The 22,709-nt window shown below is 43.3% G+C and overlaps 2 protein-coding genes across 3 annotated transcripts in view; both read left to right on the forward strand.

The window, feature by feature from the left end:
• Positions 1-61: 61 nt before the first annotated feature.
• Positions 62-19,623, forward strand: abca5 (ATP-binding cassette, sub-family A (ABC1), member 5). Of its 2 annotated transcripts, none has more exons than XM_076081583.1 (39): positions 62-192; positions 456-516; positions 1,179-1,348; positions 3,001-3,187; positions 3,342-3,515; positions 4,259-4,356; positions 4,513-4,739; positions 4,827-4,968; positions 5,851-6,039; positions 6,296-6,443; positions 6,636-6,813; positions 7,296-7,354; positions 7,764-8,050; positions 8,268-8,387; positions 8,556-8,694; positions 9,036-9,126; positions 9,403-9,542; positions 10,177-10,296; positions 10,390-10,591; positions 11,030-11,196; positions 11,472-11,599; positions 11,809-11,946; positions 12,040-12,153; positions 12,375-12,545; positions 12,635-12,748; positions 12,892-13,029; positions 13,333-13,401; positions 13,479-13,555; positions 13,705-13,822; positions 14,097-14,214; positions 14,334-14,425; positions 14,739-14,914; positions 15,187-15,262; positions 15,404-15,498; positions 16,060-16,179; positions 16,271-16,423; positions 16,602-16,681; positions 16,818-16,873; positions 17,012-19,623. In XM_076081583.1, exons 3-39 carry the CDS (start codon positions 1,226-1,228, stop codon positions 17,150-17,152), a joined length of 4,965 nt encoding a protein of 1,654 aa, XP_075937698.1. In that variant the 5' UTR covers positions 62-192; positions 456-516; positions 1,179-1,225; the 3' UTR covers positions 17,153-19,623. The 2 variants fall into 2 exon arrangements, with proteins under 2 accessions (XP_075937698.1, XP_075937697.1); XM_076081582.1 differs by having other exon boundaries at positions 70-192; positions 397-516.
• A 2,162-nt stretch (positions 19,624-21,785) lies between these two features.
• chmp6b (charged multivesicular body protein 6b) overlaps positions 21,786-22,709 on the forward strand; it is a 5,216-nt gene continuing 4,292 nt past the window's right edge. Inside the window, exons 1-2 of the mRNA XM_076081607.1 lie at positions 21,786-21,995; positions 22,520-22,629. Of these exons, the coding sequence (XP_075937722.1) occupies positions 21,933-21,995; positions 22,520-22,629 (173 nt within the window). The 5' untranslated portion in view covers positions 21,786-21,932. The remainder of the gene's footprint in view (positions 21,996-22,519; positions 22,630-22,709) is intronic.

Below are 22,709 nucleotides of genomic sequence, written 5' to 3' on the forward strand. Positions count from 1 at the left end.
TCATTAACACCGAGACCAGATCTGATTGGTTAACGTCACAGCTGGTTTTTTTGACAGGAGGAAATAGAATCCAGAGCGACGTAAGAAACAAGGGAGCTCGTTTTCAGGGTTGTTTACTTGACATAAAACCTCTGTAATGTAAGGCCGTTAAACTACAAATTGAGGAGAGATATGCCTTAATGTATTTCATACGTGAGTATGTTAAATTCTTCCCTCTTTATCAGTTGCATATGCATGTTTTCCGGTCGATAGCGGCTGTGTTGCTGCAGCATGCTAGCCTGAGTCCTTCGTTAGCTCAGGTGATGCAAACAAACGATTGATTTCTGTCCGTTCATGTTGCGCACAGACTCGTGCACAAAGACGGTGCTTCTCTAATTCAAACGAACAATTCCATAGCGCACTGAAACGTAAGCCTTGCCAACACACACGTGTTTCTTCTGGGTTCGTGGTTCCAGCGGGAGAAGCACAGCATCGTCCCAGTGTGAGCTGCTCTGGAGCGGAGGGCGACTGACTGAGGTGATGGGAAAGCTGTACTGTTGCATATCTAAGAGTAGTTTTAAATATAGTGTTTCATCGAGTTCATTGCTTTTGTTAGGCAGACATGCAAAGTGAAGGAACTAAATGCAGTGCACACTGCAACATTCAACATTCTGCCCACCAGTGCTGTAAGCAAATGCAATGTGTTTATCTTGTGTACTAAGATTATATTACTGCTGAAGAAATAATCAATGCGACAGTAAACGTATTTTAATGTGTAGCTTCCTCTATGAACTATAATTCCACAGCAACATACTGTATGTTAGGGCTGCACCGTTTAATCCACTGTTGATGAATTGCTTGCTTACAGTCCAGATTGATATATTTTAATTGCTTTCTAGATTTGATTAATGGAGGAAGCAAAGCTTTCTGAAGCACCGAATAGCTATGAAGCAGTTGTGTTGAAAATGGTTCATTTGCTGTTCATTTGTGTGTGTGTGTGTGTGTGTGTGTGTGTGTGTGTGTGTGTGTGTGTGTGTGTGTGTGTGTGTGTGTGTGTGTGTGTGTGTGTGTGTGTGTGTGTGTGTGTGTGTGTGTGTTAATTTGTTCTGCAAAGCTTGTATTATAAAACAAAAAAGCCTCAAGTAAATGGAAAGTTTTTCATTTCCCTTTCATTTTTTAATTCTTTTTTTAACTTGCAGCTGAGGCCAGCATTAAGGAGACGACTTCTCGTCCGTACGTCATCCCGATGAGGAATGCTGGAAGTATGCAACCCATGTATAGAAGAGATGCTGGAGTCTGGCACCAAACAAGAAGTCTTCTCTACAAGAACCTGCTCATCAAATGGAGGACCAAGCAACAGAGTCTTCAGGTGCTTAGTTTTATTGTAGCAGACTGATATGAATCTGTTCTGCTGTCTTGTTGCAGTGGTTGACAGTTCATATCCCACAACGTGTCATGTAGCTAAGTCAATATTTGGACTGGAGCCACTGTGGAGCAGTGACGTACACTGTGCAGAGTAAATGGAGAAGGAACTGGGCGTGTAGTGTGTGTGTGTGTGTGTGTGTGTGTGTATAACAGGTTGTGCAGGTAGTTTATAAATGATCGACACTGAATTTAATATTTTCACAACATAAAACCTGACTCATTTGTCTCACATTACGTTACTGGTTTGCCGTTATATATAAACCTTTTTATTTTAACACAGTTCTCGGTTACTTTTACTTCTATTGACGGTTTTACCCGCTACAGTAGGGAAGAGATGTTTGTTGTGCCCGTGGTGTGCCGTTATCTTGGACTCCACATACCTTTTCTCAAGGCTAGCACATATTATGTCTGGATCTCTGAGTCAGCTCTCTCTGTGGTTATTCCAGGGAAACCTCAGCCACACTTAATAAGACTCATAATGTGCTCATGCTGTCACAAATGTAGCTGCTCGAGTGAATCAAACTACACTCAAACCTCTTGCCCTTGGTAAAGTACTCCTTCATTTATACACAGTATAGATTTTGGAATTGGATAAAAGAGAGCTTGTGCCTCTTCCTCTACCTCACATTCTCCTGTTTGTTACACCATGCATTTTTTATTTGCGCTGATGCATTTTTAATGTCACTGTGTGTATCAACTTTTCTTTGGGGAGGCAGCACTGAGGGACCTCCTGCAGCTTCATAAACAGCAGTTAGGAAAGTCCGAAGCTGCAGTGTGATTAATACGGCTTGTTTACTTCATACCAGACATGTCAACTGTTTGTCGCTGGCTGTTTAAGCTCAGGATAACCATTTATAATTGATCAAATTAATCTTTTTATGGAGTGTTCTGTGGGAACTGGAAAACAGAGCCCCAGAAAACCTCTCATGTGAGGACAGTGTTTCCTAAATGAGGTTTTGATTCTATTGTGCACACAGATAATCTCAGGTGAACAAGATTCTCTGATCAAGTTTTCTCAGTGGAACTGTCTCAACCAAAAGCTCTAAAGTAGTTCTTTGTTGAAAGCTCTTTAACAGCCTGAAATCCGCTCTTGACATGCCAGTGGCTCCCAATGTATTGTTTTAATTTACTGTGTTTCTCAAGGTGAAGCTGCAGCACGTTGTTTATTGGAAGAGAAGGAATGTCTCTTGTCGTTTGTCTTGATATTAGATTATACTAGATATGAGAGTCCCTGAACACAGTCAGTATGAGAAGCTCATGACTATGAAATAAAAGAAGAATTTGTAAAGCCTTAAAGCAAAGTGCTCTATTTAATCGTAGATTCATGTTATAACACTCTCATATGGTCACAAGCTTTGTGACCAAATCCACCTGGAAGGAGATGATGGGACAGACACGAATGATGGTGAATGTATTGTTCCATCTTGCCTGGGAAGAGCTGGATGATGTCAGACTTAGAGGCTACTGTGTTTAGCTGGAGAAGTAGTCATTTGAAGATTTCTTTTATCCGTTATGTGTTTGGTTGGACAAAGGATGAACTATGGAAAACTATTAGTGGTTTTCTCATCAGCGGTCTCTCTGTGTCTGTCTTTGCAGGAACTAATCCTACCTCTGCTACTGTTGGGTCTCCTGATACTCATCAGCACCCTGAATCCTCACGTCTACTATGGAGGCATCAGCACTTTGGAGCTGGAGCGTGACGACCACTTCTTGAAGGGCCTGGGCTACACGCCAATCAGCAACATCACCAACCACATCATGGAAGAGGTGGCCCAGGAGATGCGTAAGTGCCTGAGAACCGTCGCGTCCTTGTCTTGTTCTTGACATCTGTTGATCTGTGTCAAATGGATAAGTGACTGAGGAAGGAGAACCAGAAGGTTACTGGCACAGACTATTCTTGGTTCATGACACCTTTCTCCCCCTCCTTGTGTTTTCAGACATGCAGGATCGTCTGGAAATGTTTGCCAGTGAGGAGGACCTTGAGAACGCCAGCCTGTACGAGCCCTCCAGCTATGTCGGTGTTGTGTTCATGGACAGCTCTGCCACGTCTTACCGACTACGCTTCCCGTTCAACCAGCTGCCCTTACCCAGCGATTACACAGAATCTATTGGTATAGTCTAATTCGGACTTTCTTTAATTTTGACTTCTTTTATTGAAACGTATAAAATTTCCTTTTTTAGAACATTTTCAAACCCCCTTAATTTTTTTTCAGATTTTGAGGCATTTCTTCTGTTCTGACCGGTGAAAAAAGATTTAGCCAGTACTGTATTTCTAAATTCCTTTTTTTAAATCTCTGAAACAAAACAAAAAGTTTGCCAGGTGAAGAAAAGGTTGCCAGTTCGATTTTTCTGATTAACTTTTTTTTAATCTGTGGAATCAAAAGTTTTGACTGGTGATTTTAAAAATAATTTATTTCCCCATGCTCTCTAAACACAAGGTACATATAATGTGTAAATTAAAACGCCTGGAAGACAACATGACTGCGTTTAGTCCTATTTACAACATGTAATAGTGGTGCACTTCAGCCTCTTGTGGCCAAAGAAAGTACTACAACAACAAACATAAAATTATCCTGACAAAAAACAAAGAATCACCTGCCCACACTCTTTTTCACCAGCTTTCACTATTGTAAAAAAAAAAAACGTAATAATAAACAGATTATCCTGGCAAAAACGTCTGAGGGCTTCCAGAGACTGTATTCCCCATGAGGGAAAAGCCAAACCTATTATTTAGAACATTTTACAATATTAAGATTAAAAGCCAACCAGATTATTGCCTACTAAAGTTGAAATGCCATGTATATCTGGCATGCACAGTCCTTATGTTGTTGCCATTGTGCTTGTTCTCCTCCAGCCAACTGTTTCACCAGCTCGGTGAACTGCAGAGCAGCTAATTACTGGTACTCTGGCTTCATCCGCCTCCAGTCTCTGATCGACGCAGCCATCATCCAGGTGAGACCAGCCAGAGATCAGCACAATGTTCTTCAGCGTGAACCCACTCCAACCGAAAGAGGAAATAAAGATGCAGCGCGTGTGTTGCTCAGGATAACTTCTTCGACAACACATAAAATGTCAATGCAGTGCTAATGGTCCGTCTGCTGTGTACAGATGCAGACAAAGCGTTCAGTGTGGAGTGAGATGGACCTGAAGGTGGTGATGATGGGTCAGCCAGGCTCCGTGGAGGTGCAGAAATTCCCCCACGCCCTCATCTCCATCTACCTGGTCCTGGCCTTCACGCCCTTCGTCACCTTCCTCATCGTCAATGTGGCAGCTGAGAAGGAGCATCGCCTCAAAGACACCATGACCATGATGGGGCTGTACGACACCTCTTTCTGGTGAGGAAGAAGAGGGCTCAGTCCCTGTAGTTTCACAGTTTTGTTGTTTGATTGTGTCTATGCTTAAGGTGTTGTGTTGTACAACAGGTTGTCATGGGGCCTCCTGTATGCTGCTCTAGTGACTACCATGTCCTTCCTGATGGCCATCATCGCTACATACACGGCCCTGTTCCCCAACAGTGACTTCTTAGTTGTCTTCTTCCTCATCTTCCTCTATGGAATATCATCGGTGAGTAGAGCTGTGATCGAGCAGAAGTAATCCCGTGTTGCTTTGTGTAAAGTGTCACGTAGGCGCATGTTTATCTTCTCACTGAGCCTGACTGGTGTCTACTAGCCATGCAGATAGTTTGGGTTTTATTTTGCCCGGTTTCAACATTTCTGAACCCTAAAAAATTCTTTAAACAAAATCCTTAATTCCAATGAAGTGATTCTCTGGATCTTTTTGTCTAAATCAACTTTATTGAATATAACTCGTCAGTGCTGCCTCTCGTTGTGTTCGACAAGCAGGAGAGCAAACCGCAGTGATGATGATGTTTTTAAAAAGGTTGAACACCAACAAATATGGAATGAAGCAGAATATTTCATGAGATAAAGAAATGTAGTGAATGTTGGACGTAACAATAATCTTATTATTGGAAATATTTGGATCACACACGCCAGAAGCAATCCTACGCAAGCACCACTCTCTCTCTCTAATTCTACAAATAGTATATTACTGCTGATATTAGTGCACACTGGGCAGAAATACTGTGTTTAAACACAAAGAATAGACGATTCTTCATTTCGTTAACTTTCAAATATAACGTGTTCTGGAATGACAATAAATATCCTTAAAAAACCTGCTTAATATCCAGTGACATGGGGATACGAAGGTTTCAAGTGATTACCATGGAAAGAGCAATAATAATAGAGCAGCTTTACGAGCACGACTGTTGGAAGGTGATTTTGTTCCCAACCTGTTGTGAATGTATATATCCCCCAGTACAGTCTCTAAACCAGGTGTTTTGTGCTCTCGGTACAACAGCATTGATGCTTGGAGTCCTGATCATTCTGATTCTGTTCCCTCCTCCTATCTCCCTCTGCCCACTCTCGCTCGTCTCTCGCTCCACAGATCTTTTTCTCCTTCATGCTGACTCCGTTATTTAAGAAGCCCAAGTTTGCCAGCACAGTGGGCTCCATGCTGACGGTGGTGTTCGGCTGCCTGTCACTGTTCACCGTGCTGATGAAGGACTTCCCACAGCCGCTGGTCTGGCTCCTCTGCCTGCTCTCCCCCAGCGCCTTCTCAATCGGGATCGCACAGGTGAAAAATGTCCTTCAAATGGTCAACGTCCAGTATACTGTTGTTGGTGTTATTCCCCTCCCATGATGCTTTGCCTTCACCAGGGTTCGTATCCATCCACCACCCTATAAGAATCAGTAACTAGATGTTAGACATTAGCATCCTGTCTTTTGACCACAGGTGCTTCTAATTTTGGTATTGCATATAAACAAAAGTAATCATCCATGCAGTTAGCCAAATAGAACACACTTGTGAATAACGTGTATTCATATGTTAGGTGGTTTACCTGGAGGCCCAGGGAGATGGTGCTGTGTTTTCCTCGCTGGCCAATGGCCCTCATCCTCTTTACGTGCCCCTGCTCATGCTGGTTGTGGACTGCATCCTCTACCTTCTGTTGGCTATCTACCTGGACCAGGTACTGCCTGGTAAGTACACACACACACACACACATACACACAGTATACCTCAATATAAGTCACAACTAATTAAATCCGCTTTAATACTATTAGTCGTATCAGTTCTGCATTAGCCAAGTGTCCCTGTCGGATCACTTAAGGTTAATCTTAAGCTATCGTTGTTTTAGTGTTATTAACGATTACATTTTGTCTGAAATGCAGGTGAGTTTGGAATGAGGAGGTCCTTGGTGTACTTCCTGAAGCCATCCTATTGGTCCAAACGCAGAAAGCGCTACGTGGAAGTGAGCTCAGTGTACGACACAGAGGTGAAAGGAGCTCCTGGTGTCGACGAGTCTGTCGAGCCGGTTTCCCCCGAGTTCAGAGGGAAAGAGGCCATCCGGTAAAAATCTGAACTTTCATAATGAACGTCAGTCGGATGCATATTTCTGTTGCAATAAGGACTTCTTGGAAATGCAGCCTGATAAATAGCTGATGTGTTACTACAGCTTGATGAAATGCTTTTGTTATTGAGGATGCTTTTGTAGTTTCCATCATTTCACTCAGGGCATTAAATTCAAGTTTTAATGATGTTTTAACATAAAATATCTAAAATGTCCATTCAGAGGAAGATACTGAAGCATGAGGAGAGAAATGGAGGCTTTGAGAGTTTCTAGTGAAATCAGTGGCTCAGTTAAACATGCAGCCGGGCTGTTCTTGGGTCAGTGCCACCGCTCACGGCTCTACTCGTCCTGGCTGAGGAGAGCCGGTGGGACCAGCCTGTACCCTGAGAGCTGCTCTTCACGCTGACACTGATTCTGTGTTTACACTTTTTGAAAAAAAAAATGTTGCTGCAATATTGCTTGTTTGCTCCTTCTCTGGCAGCATCAACAACATCCAGAAAGTGTACAAAGAGAAGGATAACGTGGTGGAGGCTCTGAGAGGTGAGTGCTGAACATTTACACCTTCAGAGGCTTCTCACTGAGCAGCAGATGTTGTGATGTGCTCCAGTTCTCACAGAATACATCAGTTCCACTTCAGTGTGTCCAGTTAAAGGTCTAATATATGACTTTTCAGCATTGAAAAGTAGACGACCTATGTTATATATTTAGTTGAGTTGTGTACTTACATTATCCTAATATTTCTAACAATTTTCAAACGCAGAGAAATCTGTAATTTTACTTAAAAGATAACGGCCTGTTTCCTTTGGTGGCCTGTTAATGGCGTCCAATGATGTCGATTCTCAAACTATATGTTGTTCAGCTCTTCTGCGTGTCCGCTCTTATGTTAATGTGCATTTTCTGACTGATTTTCGTGATGCCGTCCTTCTCTTTCTTTACAACCTTCCTTCAGGTCTGACGTTTGACATCTATGAGGGCCAGATCACGGCTCTGCTGGGACACAGCGGTGCCGGAAAGTCCACTCTCATGAACATCCTGTGTGGCATCTGCCCGCCCACCAGCGGCTCGGCCACCATCTACGGCTCCCCCGTAGCCGAGATCGCAGACGGGTCGGACATGAAGCAGCTGGTGGGAATCTGCCCCCAGTTCAACATCATCTTTGACGTGCTCACCGTGGAGGAGCACCTCAGGATATTTGCCGCCATCAAAGGGATCCCACCCTCGGACGTCGACGCTGAGGTAATGTGATGATCTAACAGCATCTGTCTTCTACGTAGTTTTGTTTCAAGGCCTATTTCGTCAAATGTTTTGTCTGAATGAGCATGAGCACACGTCATCTTAGTATCAATTTGACCATTTCTAATTTTAGATGGCTTATTCCACAATGTAGCATGAGGGTGACGAGATGGACTGTTGATTGTAGAAATTGACAGGTGATTTTGATTCTTTCTAATAGGTTTCCAAAGTGCTGAAGGATCTGGACTTGGAGAAGATCATGACTGCTCAGGCCAAAAATCTGAGCGGAGGCCAAAAGAGGAAACTCTCTGTGGGCATCGCCATTCTCGGGGATCCAAAGGTACCTGCAGGAAGTCCTTTTTACCATTAATCGTTTACTTTGTTTTTGTGTGTATGCCGGTCCCAGATGGAAAGTCTTTGACATGGCTGGAGTTATCGGTCACTCTGCCACCTGTCTCAGCACGATCACATCATTCTGAGCCGTTTGTGCCGTGTTTGTTCCTGCCAGATCCTGCTCTTGGACGAGCCCACAGCAGGCATGGACCCCTGCTCCAGGCACCAGGTCTGGTCGCTGCTGAAGAGCCGCAGAGCCGGCAGAGTCACTGTCCTCAGCACGCACTACATGGACGAGGCTGACCTTCTTGCTGGTATGAACTTTCTCTGTTACATAACCTGCACTGATTCACAGGCACAACACAACCATGATGAATGACAACTCTTACTCTTGCCATTGTTATCCAGTTAAAAGTGCAAATTAATTCGATTTTAATTGAAGAATTTTGTTCTTTGCAGCCGTGCTGTAGATGTATTACACACAGTAGTTGAGTGTAAAGAAAGAGCCGTAGAAAGATTCAAGGATTCCTTTTGTTTTTGTAATAAATCAGCTTTTTTTTTACTCTTTCCGTTCTTCTAATGTGACAGAACTGATTCTATAACAAAAAGAATAGATTTGTTGTTATTGTTAAACTGTTTTTGTTTTTCTCTCCAGATCGTAAAGCTGTGATCTCTCAAGGACAGCTGAAATGTGTCGGCTCTTCTATGTATCTTAAGGTCAAGTGTGGTGTTGGATATCATCTCAGGCAAGTAGAGTTTACCTCCACGATGTAGTTTATTCCTTCAGCTCTCAAGTGTTGGAAACTGCTGCAAGTCACAGAACAGCGACCCGTCTTTGGATATCTAAACCTGAGTGGCCCATTGGTGTACCATGTTATAAGTAGCCTGATAAATGTATGACATCATGTACGAATCCTTTATGTTGTGTTTTGCTGCAACTTATTGAGGGTTTGTACATCCTAACAAGTGGTCTAAACTAGAATAGGACTCTGTTTAACTAGCTTTCTGTTTCTCCCTCGCAGAATGTCTATCAATGAGGGATGTGAAGCTGAAAATATCTCGTCACTGGTCAACCAGCATGTTCCCAAAGCAAAGTTATCTCGACAACACGAGGCAGAGTTGACATTCACTCTGCCTTTTGAGAGCATGGACACATTTTCAGGTCAGACCACACGATCCAGTTAAAGGGATAGTTCATGTTTTTTAAGTGAGGTTGTATGAGGTACTTATCAATAGTTCGTGTGCTACACAGTATATGGAAACAGACAGGAGTACCAGCACAGAAGCTAAGCAATGTAGCGTGTAACGTGTTCTTGTGTGACAAACTAGCCGATCGAGGCGGTGGTAGTACAGCAACGCCCACGTTGGGTGAGGTAAAGTAACTGTGCATAGATAACCGCTTCAGTTCCTGTCAGTCTGCAAGGTAAAGCGGTGAAAGTATTCTAACTAAAGCATACACTTAAACTGCTAATGAATTTTCAGTGCATTGCTTTGCTCCCGTACTGGTTCTCCTGTCTGTGTCTTTAAACTGGGGGTGTGCCGACCGCCTTCCACTGTAGTCATACACTGACTAAGATAAGCACCTCATACAACCCCACTTCAAAACATCATCCAAACTATCCCTTAAGTTACTTTTTAAGCTTACCTAGTTTCCTCTGACTGTCTTCTTACTGTCTGTAAAATCCTCACCAGTCAAATGCTAAAAACAATGACTGCAACTCATTTGTGACTCAGCTTTGAGCGTAACAGCAGCGGACCAGCAGTGCACACCGTGCTGATTCATTTGTTTCTCATAGGCTTGTTCTCAGAGCTCGACTGTCAACCCAATCTGGGAATTATCAACTATGGGGTTTCAATGACAACACTGGAGGATGTCTTTCTTCGCTTGGAGGCAGAGGCTGAAGTGGACCAAGCTGGTGAGTGTGTCACCAAAGCAGCGTTCCCAAACTACTTCCTAACTCAATAAAACGACCGTCCACATGAGTCTCTGTCCGCCTGTTTGTCTTCAGACTACAGTGTGTTTAATCGGGAGCAGGCGGAGGAAGAATGTGACAACGCCTCTGTGGACGACACGGACCAGCGGCTGCTGGCGTTCTCAGACAGCAAGTCGGACGTGGTGTCGGGTCACGCTCTGTGGCGGCAGCAGTTCAGCGCCGTGGCCTGGCTGCACATGCTCAACATGCGCAGGGAGAGGAAGGCTTTCATTTACACGTGAGTGTTCAGAGACAACAATGAGTTCCAGGTCGGTCATTCGGGACTGAGATACTGAACTTGCTTTCAAACATAAATATAGACCCCTTCAGCCACAGAGCAGCTCTGAATGTTCACACATCTATAACTCATGACATGCAAATAAACTTTGATGAAATCAAAAAGCTAAATATTTTTATCATTGTAAAATTTGCACTTAAAGCAAGACTCTAACCAATGTTTGCTGATATTTCATTTGATAACATGAACTTCTTAATCAAGTAACTAGATTTAAAGTTTTCTTGGCTGATTCCGATTTCCAATTTTTTTAAAAGTCTGACCTGGTGATTTGCTTTCGAAGAACTATAATCGGCAGCATACGCAAAACATTCTTTATGTTTTTGAGACATTGTCCCTCTCTTTGATCCGTCTGTCCTCCCCACCTCCCTTCTCCTGCAGTCTGGCCCTGTTCCTGGTGTTTGTTGCCGCTGTGCTCGTCCTGTCTCTGGCCACAGGAAACATCCAGATTCACTCCCCAGACCGTCAGTTTCTGCCCATTTACCTCCTCAAAGGGAACCAGGTGCAGCAGAGATACGCCACCAGCCTCCTGGTTCAGAACTCCTCAGGTGAGTCTGCTGGAGGTTTTTGATCTCGGAGGAAACGAGCTAATAGGTTCAGGTTTTCAGGTTTTGTTATAAGATGTCCTCAATGAGGCCTCAGATCTTCTTTCTGTTGGGAAGCGCTGCCTGCTGTGAATGTTGTGATGGGATACTCACCGCTGTACAACTGTTAAACACCTCAAACCACAGTCGATAAGAATTGTCCCGTGGGTGCCACTCTTACTGCATTTTGCCGTTTTCTTGCACGTGGGTTAGTTGTGGCTTCTTTCTTGTGCCAACAGGATCTGATATTTCAGACTTCATTCACAACCTGCAGTCTCAGGACATCAAAGTGGATATGATGAAACAGAGCGACTACATGGCCGCAGCGCCCCACAGCGCCGCCATCAACGTCACAGGATCCAGCAAGGTCACTGCATTATTGGACAGATTGAATGTTATTTTTTGATACCAGATGTTTGATGAGGCACCAGATGTGGGCTCGCCTCTCCTGCAGCACCTGCAGTGAATGTGGTCGTCGTGTTCCAGATGAAGGGCCCTTTGTTTGAGAGCTGCTGAGAGCCTTATATTTAGACGGAGTGGACTCTCTTTAACTCTTTCTCTTCTGTTTGTCAACAGGGTTTCAAATACAGTGTTGCGTTCAACAGCACCACAGTTCACTCCTTGCCGATGGCTGTCAATATACTAAGCAACGCTCTTCTAAGAGGACTGAATGGTACCGGACAGATCCGAACCTGGACCAAACCATTTGATTACGTGGGTATTTGAGGAGGCAGATGACACAGATCTCATCTATCCTGCCTCAGTCATTTGAAGATATTAAATGTTTCCCATCGTGACATCCCTCAGCAAATCCCAGATGCTACGTCCTACGCTCTGGTGTACATAGAGGCCATCATCCTGGGAATGCTGGCAGCTGGAATGCCTGCGTATTTCGCAATGGACCACACTCGAGACAGAGAGGTGATCACTTACTGTATTTTATACTTTATTTCTTAAAGGGACAGTTCACCCCAAAAACAAAAAATACATGTAATTCATCAATCTAGAGTGTTTTGGTGGTAAACTTATTTGGATTTGTAACTATAGTTTGCACTTAATTCGATAATACTGTAGATGTCGGATATATTAGCATATATTTTCATCCACGTGTATATTACCCTTTTGTTTTTTTTCTCCTTCAGATCAAGTGTCGCTCAACACTACGTATCTCGGGTCTGGTGCCGTCGGCCTACTGGTGCGGCCAGGCAGCTGTGGACATCCCCTTCTACTACCTCATCCTCTGCTCCATGACCATCATCCTCTTCTCCTTCCACACTGGAAACCTGCTCACCTCCAGCAACCTCACCTCTGTGGTCCGTCCTGCCGTTTACTCCGATACACGCTCGTAATGTTCATGAAGAATACAAACCTTGACATCGACTCCTCCTCTCCCCTCTCGTAGGTCCTGTGTACTGTCGGCTTTGGTCCAGCCGTGATTCTCTTCACTTACGTGTTTTCTTTTGGCTTCGCTCGAGTCCAGAGCAACAGGGATTTCTTCTCTGTCATCTCCATGATGGTGAGGCTACACATTTTAAATACGGGTGTAACTACTTTCCAAAATGTCAAACGGCACGATAAAATGTGTTCCTGAAATCATGAAGAACTGTGATCACAGTAACTAATATAAATGTAAATGGGCTTATTGTTTTGTTTCCTCAGGTGTGTGTGGTGTCGGCCTCGCTGGTGCAGTTGTCATTTGTGAACGACAACCCTGGACTGACCAGAAATCTGCACAATATCTTGTGTTTCTTCAACCCTCTGTATCCTCTCATGGGCTGCCTCAACTGTATCACCAAGGTAGGAGCTCAACCAGCTCAGCCAGTCAGTCCGTTCAGTGGTTGGTCTTTTTGTGTTAAACCTGCATGAAGGTACATTTTAGACGACACGATAAAGAAATAATGAAACCACTTTGAATTAACAACAGCTCAACACTTCTATGTACATTTTAGCCTTTTTTAGCTCTTTGTCTGTGTTTTGGCTGCACATACTGAATGATTAAGCCCCTCCCCCTCCGGCTCTCATCACCTCTCCCATATAAAACCATAAGCTGCTTTTTCTACCTCTGGAGCCGCCTCACTGGTGTGTGTTCTCCGTTTACAGGCGACCTTCCTCCCCTCTCTGTACGAGGAGAACTTCCTGTGGAAAAACCTTCTCATTGCTATTATAGCTGTAAGTATTCAATTTAAATCATCTCTACGTTCAGTAACTGTTCAGCCATAATACTGCGTGTCTGTTTCTGTGTTTAGCCGTATCTCCAGTGCATCCTGCTGCTTTTCCTGCTTCGTTGGCTTGAGATCCGTTACGGAGGGAGGACAATCAGCAGGTAGCCATCACATGTCGGGTCATAACTCAGCAGTACACACTGCCTCAGTACAGTTTTCTTTTATTTGAAATAAATGATAAACAGTGCAAGCTTCTTAGTCTGAACTGAGACTCATGTCATGATGATGGAAGATTCTTTTGCATTTCCAGGATGTTGTCGAAGCCCAAAGTGGAGAAAAACCCAGAAGAAGTGCTGAACGAGGATGAGGATGTTAGGATGGAGAAGGCCAGAGTGAAGGAGGCTCTCACCTGCCAGTCCTGTGAAGAGGTGAGTAAACATCTGATCTCCTACGTCTTCAGGTGTAATCGAGACCTGTAGTGAATTTGTGTCCAGCAGGATATTGGGAGGGTCTGTTTTCAGACACCTAGGTCACAAAATATGAATTGTGCACAAGATGTTGAATTTTTGGAGTTTTTGCCTGAGCTTAAAGACATGAATTTGCACAATTTATTTTTGTTCATGGTACATTTTTGATCACGAGCCATTAAAAGGTGTTGGCTGAACACAAGTTGATGTTGTCTCTCTTCACTGTGATATTTAGAAACCAGCGGTGGTTGTGAGTAACCTGAGGAAGCAGTACAAAGGCAGACGAGAAGGTTTCTCTCTGAACAAGACGAGGAAAGTGGCCGCGAAGAACGTCTCTTTCTGTGTTCGTAAAGGTATGTTGACTCCTTCTTGTCCAGAGCTCTCACACTTTCATTCCTTTGTTTCCAAACGGTTTGGACTTCAGCAGTAGTCTTCCATTCAGGAAAAACCAAACTGCTGTTTCTAACTTCAGGTGAAGTTCTTGGACTGTTGGGCCCCAACGGAGCAGGAAAGAGCACCATCATGCACATGTTGTCAGGTGACACCGACCCCACTGCCGGCCAGGTACACAACACACAACACTGAAGCCTCCTCGTCTCTACTGTGGGCTTTTAGTTCCTGATCCCCATTTAAGACTTTTTACTTTCCCACAGATGTGGAATTCATGCACAAAATTAATCAAATGGGTTTTTGTATGAATCGCTATTATTATTATTATTACTATTATTGTTGTTGTTCTTGCACTAATATAACCCTGAGGTTTATCAACTTAAAGACATAAAACTAATGAAAATATGAGCATAATCTGATTTCCGTAGCTGTGACGTGGGACATGATGTCGTCACCAGCTCACTCACGTCTGTTCTGCTTCCTTCAGATCCTGATGGGCGACTACAGCACAGAGTTCCGTCCAGTGGACAATCCTCTGGAACACGTGGGCTACTGTCCTCAGGTGAACCCTCTGTGGCCCAGGATCACTCTGCATGAACACCTGGAGATCTACGCCGCCATCAAGGGCCTGAAAGGAGAGGACGTACCGGGTATCATCAAACGGTAAGCCTCGTTCAGCGGACGGCTCGTTGATAGCCGGGACTTTTACCGATGGCGCTTCTTAACCTCGAAAGGTGTTTTTCAAATTCAGTAGTTGTAACATTTAATTCGCAGCATTTTATTGTTTCACCGACTCAAGACCGAGGAAACGAACGGCAGTAGGAATAATCAGATAACCTGGTTCATCATAACGTCTGTAGATAGGAAAGCTTGTTCCGTTGCGATGGAGGAGATACAGGAATACTTAAGAGTCGTGTGACTCTCGTTGTTGTCAGTGTGGTGAACGCTCTGGAGCTGAAGGACCACTTGAACAAACAAGCCAAGACCCTGTCAGCTGGAATCAAGAGGAAGGTGAGAACATGTTCATCTTTCTGACGGCACAAAGCCACTCGAAAAGAAACCGTGTGTACGAAGAGCTAGAGACACGTTGACCTTCTGGTTGAGGGACCACTGTGTAACTGAACTAAACACTGGATGTCGTGTTTGTTTCAGTTGTGCTTTGCCTTGAGCATGATCGGGAATCCTCAGATCGTCTTACTGGATGAGCCGTCTTCAGGGATGGACCCCAAGTCTAAACAGCGCATGTGGTGAGACCAGATGCACTTTATTTAAATCAAATTCATTTGAATCGTACATTTCTGTTTTGTACTGAAACATGGAAAACTTTATTTCATCAGTGAAAGCAGCAGTCAAAACACAATAAAATGACAAGAAAGACAAATAAAGTACATTTCAATTAATTCAGAAGTTCTTTGTACGAATCAGAAAATCCGTTTGTTATTTTGACAGAAACTTCCGACATCTCCAAATTAGACAAAATGCATCACAATAAGAAGAAGACCGTACAATTTAGTTGTAATTTTCTGCTCCAATTTCTCTTCTTCTTTAATTCAAAGCTTCATCGTAGGAAGAAACATGTCCTTCTGTTTAAGAAGTGCAGGTTGTCTGGCTCAGTAAAGAGCTTTCATGTGTTTTGCGTCTCAACTATGATCTTGTGGAGCGACTCACAAGTTTGACTTGATATTCATTCATTTTCTTTCAACAGTTTTTGATGTATTCTTTCATCTGTGATGAGCTTAGTCACACAGTAGGATCAGCTGTAGAGCAGAACTGTGGAGGCTTCTGACCTCTGTATCTTCTCTGTGTAGGAGAGCCATACGCGCTGCTTTCAAGAACCGTCAGCGGGGAGCCGTCCTCACCACGCACTACATGGAGGAGGCCGAGGCCGTCTGCGACCGCGTAGCCATCCTGGTGTCGGGCCAGCTGAGGTTAGCGCTCACGGCTGCGTGGCACTCTTACTTTGAAAGAACAGACCTCTGCATCGCTTCAACGCTCCGTCTGTTTTCTTTCCTCCGTCAGATGCATCGGCTCCATCCAACATTTGAAAGGGAAATACGGACGAGGTTACAGTTTGGAGGTGAAGCTCAGAGAGGAGCTGACGGGGCTCCAGCAGGTGGCGCTGCTGCACAAAGAGATCCTCCGAATCTTTCCGCACGCCGCCCGGCAAGAGAGGTGAGACCCGAGCCCACTGAACGAGTCCGTGTGGAGGAAAGGCAGCATGTTACGCACTCTGACGAGGACAAGTCCAGAACAACACGCTACCGGAAGAGCAACACACACAGTTTGTAAAATAAAGAATCAATAACTTTCTGTTCATGCTTAGTTATATTGGCTGATGCTTTGTTTGCAGCTTTGCTACTCTGATGGTTTACAAGATCCCCATGGAGGACGTAAAGTCCCTGTCCAAGTCTTTCTCTCAGTTAGAGAGAGGTGAGTCACTGCCGAGTCTCACACACACACACACACACACACACACACACACACACACACACACACACACACACACACACACACACATCTGAGTCATTCATTTTAATTCATCGTATTAATCTCTGTTTATTTTCAGCCAAGCAAACCTTCAACTTTGAAGAGTACAACTTCTCCCAGTCGACCTTGGAGCAGGTATGTGGTTTAGAAATACGCCACAGTTTCACATAAACATCTTAACTTCGTGTTCATTCTTATTTTGTTCTGCCCACACTCCCCCCTCCTCCTCCTCCTCCTCCTCCTCCTCCTCCTCCCTGTGTCTTTGTCCTGTAGGTGTTCATGGAGTTCGCCAAGGAGCAGGAGAAGGAGGAGGACGAGGTCGGCTCCCTCAGCACCACCTTCCAGTGGCAGCGTCTGCGGCAGGACGCCTCCGTCCCCGTCAACCACACAGAGAGCATCGTGCACCAGCTCTGAACTCCACCTGAAGGGAGCCGGCTGGCAGCAGACCAGGACTGACCAAATCCAGACCTGCCAGGACTCGAGCACCCCAAAGACTCACGCCCCCCCCCCCCCCACCCCCCCCCCCACCCCTTCCACTAAACCGAGGCCCACCTCCCTTTAAACGAATGGGACCTGAGTGGGGGAGGGGCCTCGCGTACACTGGGTCTGACTGTGTGTGTGTTTGGGCTCAGGGCTCGTGTTTTAACCCGTCGTCCACTGGTGCTCCGTGTTTTCTGAACCGCACTGACCAAGGGGCCTGCCGCGACACCTCCTCCTCTTTCTAATGGTGTTTTTTTTATCTTCACAGGGAGTCAGTGAAAGGAAAAAATATAAATAATATATAATATTTATGCTTTGTAATCTTCTCCGTCCGTTCCCCTCCGTGGGAGGCGTTACAGTAAGTGCGTTTGCTCGTCTGTTGTGTTTGTGAAACTGTTTTTTACCAGAACTGGGATCATCCACGATCGTACCAAAGCAGCACATCTCTGAACCACACACCTCCTCACCTCCTCACACGCAAACTGAGACGTTCTTTTGAGTTTCTTTGGTGTCAGTAGCATGTGCACAAATAGTTTGCATAGTAGTGTTATTATATATGTGGGGCAGTGGAGCGTGAAACACTAGAGAAGAGATGCTCTCCACAGACTTCCTTTAACACCAGCATGCACTTCTCAACGTCCAGTCCCACGTTTACATCAGGACCGAGTGTTTCTGCATGCACGCTCATGACCACGTTGAATATTTTAGAAATGTGGCAGACGGATGTTGGGATGAGGGTTTTGTGGATGGATGATCTTTGCCCTGTGGCCTTCCTCTCTGCAGATCTAGCTTTGAGCCAGAACCCGTGTCTTTGGGGCCGTAGTGTGCCAGTCCATGTAGCACGCCGCCCTCGCCAGACGTTAGCCGGGGCCGATCCCCTCGAACACGGAGAGGTGGAGCTCCAGCTTGTGATTTGTCGTCTCTCAGCCCGGTTTGATGAAGACGTTTGAAAACAGATTTTGAATGTACGTTTAGGCCTCCGGTGAGAGGAGGGTCTGTTACTCAGCAGCTTCACTTTGGTGCCACTTTTAATCACGCAGCTGTGTTTTGTTAACTCTACCTAGCCTGTTTAGTGTGTGTGTGTGTGTTGTGTTGTGTATATACTCTGAGTAGCTGCGGCTATATTTGCATAATCTCCAATTTGTGCAAGCAGGTGCGTTGTTTTTTTTCATGACATTCAGGTGAGAGGACAATCGATTAAAGGGAATTTAAGATGCTTTGTTGGACAGACGGGAGAATTCTGTGATTTGTTGGGTCGGGTATTAATGTGTTGATGATCATGAATGGACCTGAGCGGTGAGTTTTGTCTCTAACGAAGCGGCTTCAGTACAATCGTTACGGCTGCTTGAGTACAAGGAGGTGGACAAAATAACAGCAACAGTTGATCTAATGCAAAACTAAACTAGACTTCACAGAGAAGAGTTTACCGGGTGTGTTGGTTTTGGCCACCTCTGTAAGACAGAATATCACCTCGTGCTTGTTTTTTGAGTTGGTCTCCTTGTCACAGAACAGTCGTGAAGCAGAAGGTTCATTTTAAAGAGGTTGTTTGATATGAATTATAGATGCTGATTTGAATAAATGATCCGAACGTCGTGGTTGTTTTTACGCGAGGTGTGTGGGAGGAGCTACTTTCATGTGTTTCTGTCCCAGATTTTATTTGCTGTTTTAAACCTGCTTTGTCATCAATAACTGAAGATGATTTATGAATTATCCGTTTTTCTTTTGATGCATTTTGAGTCTGAAGCCAATTTGACTTTCCAAACATGAGAGCACATTACATCCACTAAAGAATCAAATACTGTACATTTAACTGGAGAAGTTTATTCCTGAGGTTTATGCACGGGACAAAATAAAACACTAGCTCTGCATTAAGTTAAACGTTGACGTCATATTTACTATCTATCTATCTATCTATCTATAGATAGATAGATAGATAGATAGATAGATAGATAATGCTTGCTTGCTTTCCTAATGTGCAATGTTGGGTACTTTGTTCACAAAAGCAAACATTCTTTAAACATTTCTGTGTTTCAGTAACATGTAGCCACCCAAACACCCAAAATAACGTCTGCTTTCTTTGCACTTCTCTTCGTCACGTCTAGTTTATTTCTCATGAAGAAAGCTGTCTCTGTGGACGAGGAGCATTCAGGCACTGAAAGTGGAGCAGGTTTCATTTAGTTTTCCTGGTGGTGGTAACATTTGCACTATTTCTGGGAACTTTTATATCCTTTTGTTTATATTATGCAATCTTTGTAAGATTATCCGTGCACTGATTTTATTTTTTAAAGACTGGTTGGTTGGCTGTGTGCTGTATCTCTCCTGCTGCATCACCCCAAGTCTGGATGGGCACTAATGAACTCTGTGGTCTCTACACGACCTTTTAATGAATAAATGTTAACCCAAAATATTGTTTTTGCCCTTTTTTTTTTTAATGGACTGATCAGAAAGCCAGATACTGATCTGACCAGCCTGGCTGCTCCTGGTGAGTGTAATGTAGCATCTAACAGATAACATAACATATGACGTATAACATAACATAACGGATAACACAACACCTGTAACTCTATGAAGCATTAAGATGTTTGAACCACATGTAACGGGTACAGAAGATTATAATGAATAAAATACAAGAATGCAACACAAGTTGAAGTGAAAACCAGTGGTGGAAGAATTAAGGTCTGTTATAAATACTCTGTTAAAAAGTAAAAGTCCTGCATTCAAAATCTTACTGAAGTAAAAGTACAAAGATATTAGCTTCAAAATATGCTGTAAAAGTACTCTTTATGCAGAATAACCCATTTGAGAATAATTTATATTACAATACTGGATTATAATTATAGATGCATGTGTTGCATAGACTGTAAAGGTATTTTATTTACTTTATTCACTGCTGGTTAACTTATAATGATCCATCATACTTTGTACATTGATTCATATTTTGTAATGATAATGTGCAAATTAACTAAGCCATCAAATAAATGTTTTGAGTTAGAAAAAATACAATATTTGAGTAGAAGCCTTAAATGGAAATACTCAAGTAAATTACAGGTACCTAAAATTGTAGTTAAGTACCATAACTTAAGTACATGTACTTCATTACCGGTGAAAACAAGAAGAAAACACGTAACTGCTACAGCTAGATGTGGTTGTAGTTGACTAAGTGACCCTAACCTTAGCGGATAGCAAGACATATAGCTTGTAGATGCTAACCTACCTAGAACGCGAGCCGTTTAATGTTTTTTTATTTAACTTTTATAAAGCTAATCTGTTTTGAAAGCTTTATTTTGAAAGTCTTTACCGGAAGTCTTAGTATGCTATTAAATCTGCCTTGATTCTCACGGAGTTGATAGTTGTGAGTGTTCAGCGCCCTCTAGCGGCCATAGTGTGTACCTGCACCTCAATAACAGCGTTTATAATACTGTTTTATTTACGCTAGCTTCCGGTCGTCACGAGGTCTAACTGGAATTGTCTATTGTAAAAGGTTTTTTTGAATAATTTCCACTGGGTATTATGTGGTTGTGTTTACCTTGATTGATGCTCGTGAAATTAGCTCGCGGAGCTAAATTCAGTCTGTGGTTAAGAGCATAGAAATTATATTTCATGGTCAAGACTCAAGTGTTCATATTGCCCTCTAGTGGTCACAGTGAGGAACTGCAACACACTAAATTCATAAAGACAGCGTCAATGCAGACGGGACAACACACTACCACTTCCGGTAAGTACTTTCAAAATACAGTGACCAAAGTAACGGAAATTATCATGTTAATAATAATGTTAAATACCGTTAATTTACTTATTTACACATACAAGTGAGCACGACTAGCATGCATGTAGAGAAAAACAAAAAATAATGAAATTACTGAGACATAAGATGGAAACAGTTTGTTTATTTCATGGTCAAGAGTGTTCATGTTCACGCTGCTGCTCTAGTGGTCATGGCGAGTAACTGCAACACACTAAATTCATAAAGACAGCGTCAATGCAAATTGGACAACACACTACCACTTCCGGTAAATACTTTCAAAATACAATGAGCAAAGTAACGGAAATCATGTTAATAAAAATTTATAAAAATGAAGTATGCAATAACTAAAACAGAAAATGTCTCCTACATAAAAAATAGGTACATTTATAGGAAACGAAAAGGGGCACTGTTATCTATTCAAGGGTATTATAACAATTATATTATGAAAGAAATACAGAGACAAAACTTCTAAAAAAATATATTTTCCAATTGTTTGGTTGTAAGACAAGAGTAAAAACTGAAAAAATACTTTGATAAAGATATCAAATACCTTTTAAGAATAGTAGTAATTAGTACAAATATCTGCTTGATTCCCAAATGACATCCAACGACAATTATCTTCATCGTTTACAATTTCTTCAATTAAATCATTATTTTGACTCCGGAAGTATGCTGTTATGTTGCATTGATGCTTGTCTGACTAATGATTTTCTGAAGTTCCCCTATGTGGCCACTAGAGGGCGCCAAACACTCGTGATTCTAAACAAGGTGTTTTCATTCCTCCCGTTTTTTGTCCCTTCCCCGCCACCGTCCTTCCTACTGTGGGTGTGGACACCAGAACAGATGACGACACAAACAATGGAGGAGCAGCTACAGTAGTTTGCTTCCTACAAGTTGTACAAACAATAGTTTTAAATCGGGTCAGTTTCACCGTTTATTTCCTGGTTGTAGCTGTGATGCTGTGTCAGAATGGGAAATCTATTCGGAAAAAAGAAACACAGCCGAGTGACAGAACAAGACAAAGCGGTGTTGGTAAGACTCACAGCTAACGTTAGCCTCCACACTGAACCAGTCACGCCAGACTGCGTGTAAGAAATGTGGTAATTTAACTACATCGCGTCATCAGTAATCGTACACAGCCAGTTTATACAAAACAACTTCATAATTTAACATTCTCGAAGTTACTCTTCAATTCGGCATGAATAAAACTCAATATATCCTCTTCGACTTATGCATTAATCTCTGATTTTTCCTTCAAATTGCTCGACTGAGAGCCGAAGCAAACAGCATAACTCGTTTACAGAAGTTGAGACGTAAACTACTTTTACCAAAGTGCGCTGATTTGATCCGAAGAGCCCCACCGTGAGTCTGGCTTTACTGTAATACTCGGTGTGATATCGTGTCGGTGTTTCACCGGATGTGAATGTTTGAATATTCACATTGCAGCTGCTGCAAAGTTACAGTGTAACGAAACCGATCAAACAGCAGCTTGTTTGGACCCTGAAGCTGCTGTTTGGTGTGTGTCAGTGAAAAGGTTTCTCTCTGTTTCACTGCAGCAACTGAAGCAGCAGAGAGACAAGCTGAGGCAGTACCAGAAGAGGATCAACCTGCAGCTGGAGAAGGAGCGACTGTTAGCGAAGCAGCTGCTGAGGAATGGGAAAAAAGAGTGAGTGTTTAAAAACATGTCAACGTTAATGTGAAGAGAAACAGAGGACGCAACTGTGAGAGCTGACAGATCCCTCCAGA

The sequence above is a fragment of the Anarhichas minor genome, unplaced genomic scaffold (genome assembly GCF_050575085.1).
Source record: "Anarhichas minor isolate MPS153535 unplaced genomic scaffold, ASM5057508v1 ptg000082l, whole genome shotgun sequence".
Lineage (NCBI taxonomy): Eukaryota > Metazoa > Chordata > Actinopteri > Perciformes > Anarhichadidae > Anarhichas > Anarhichas minor.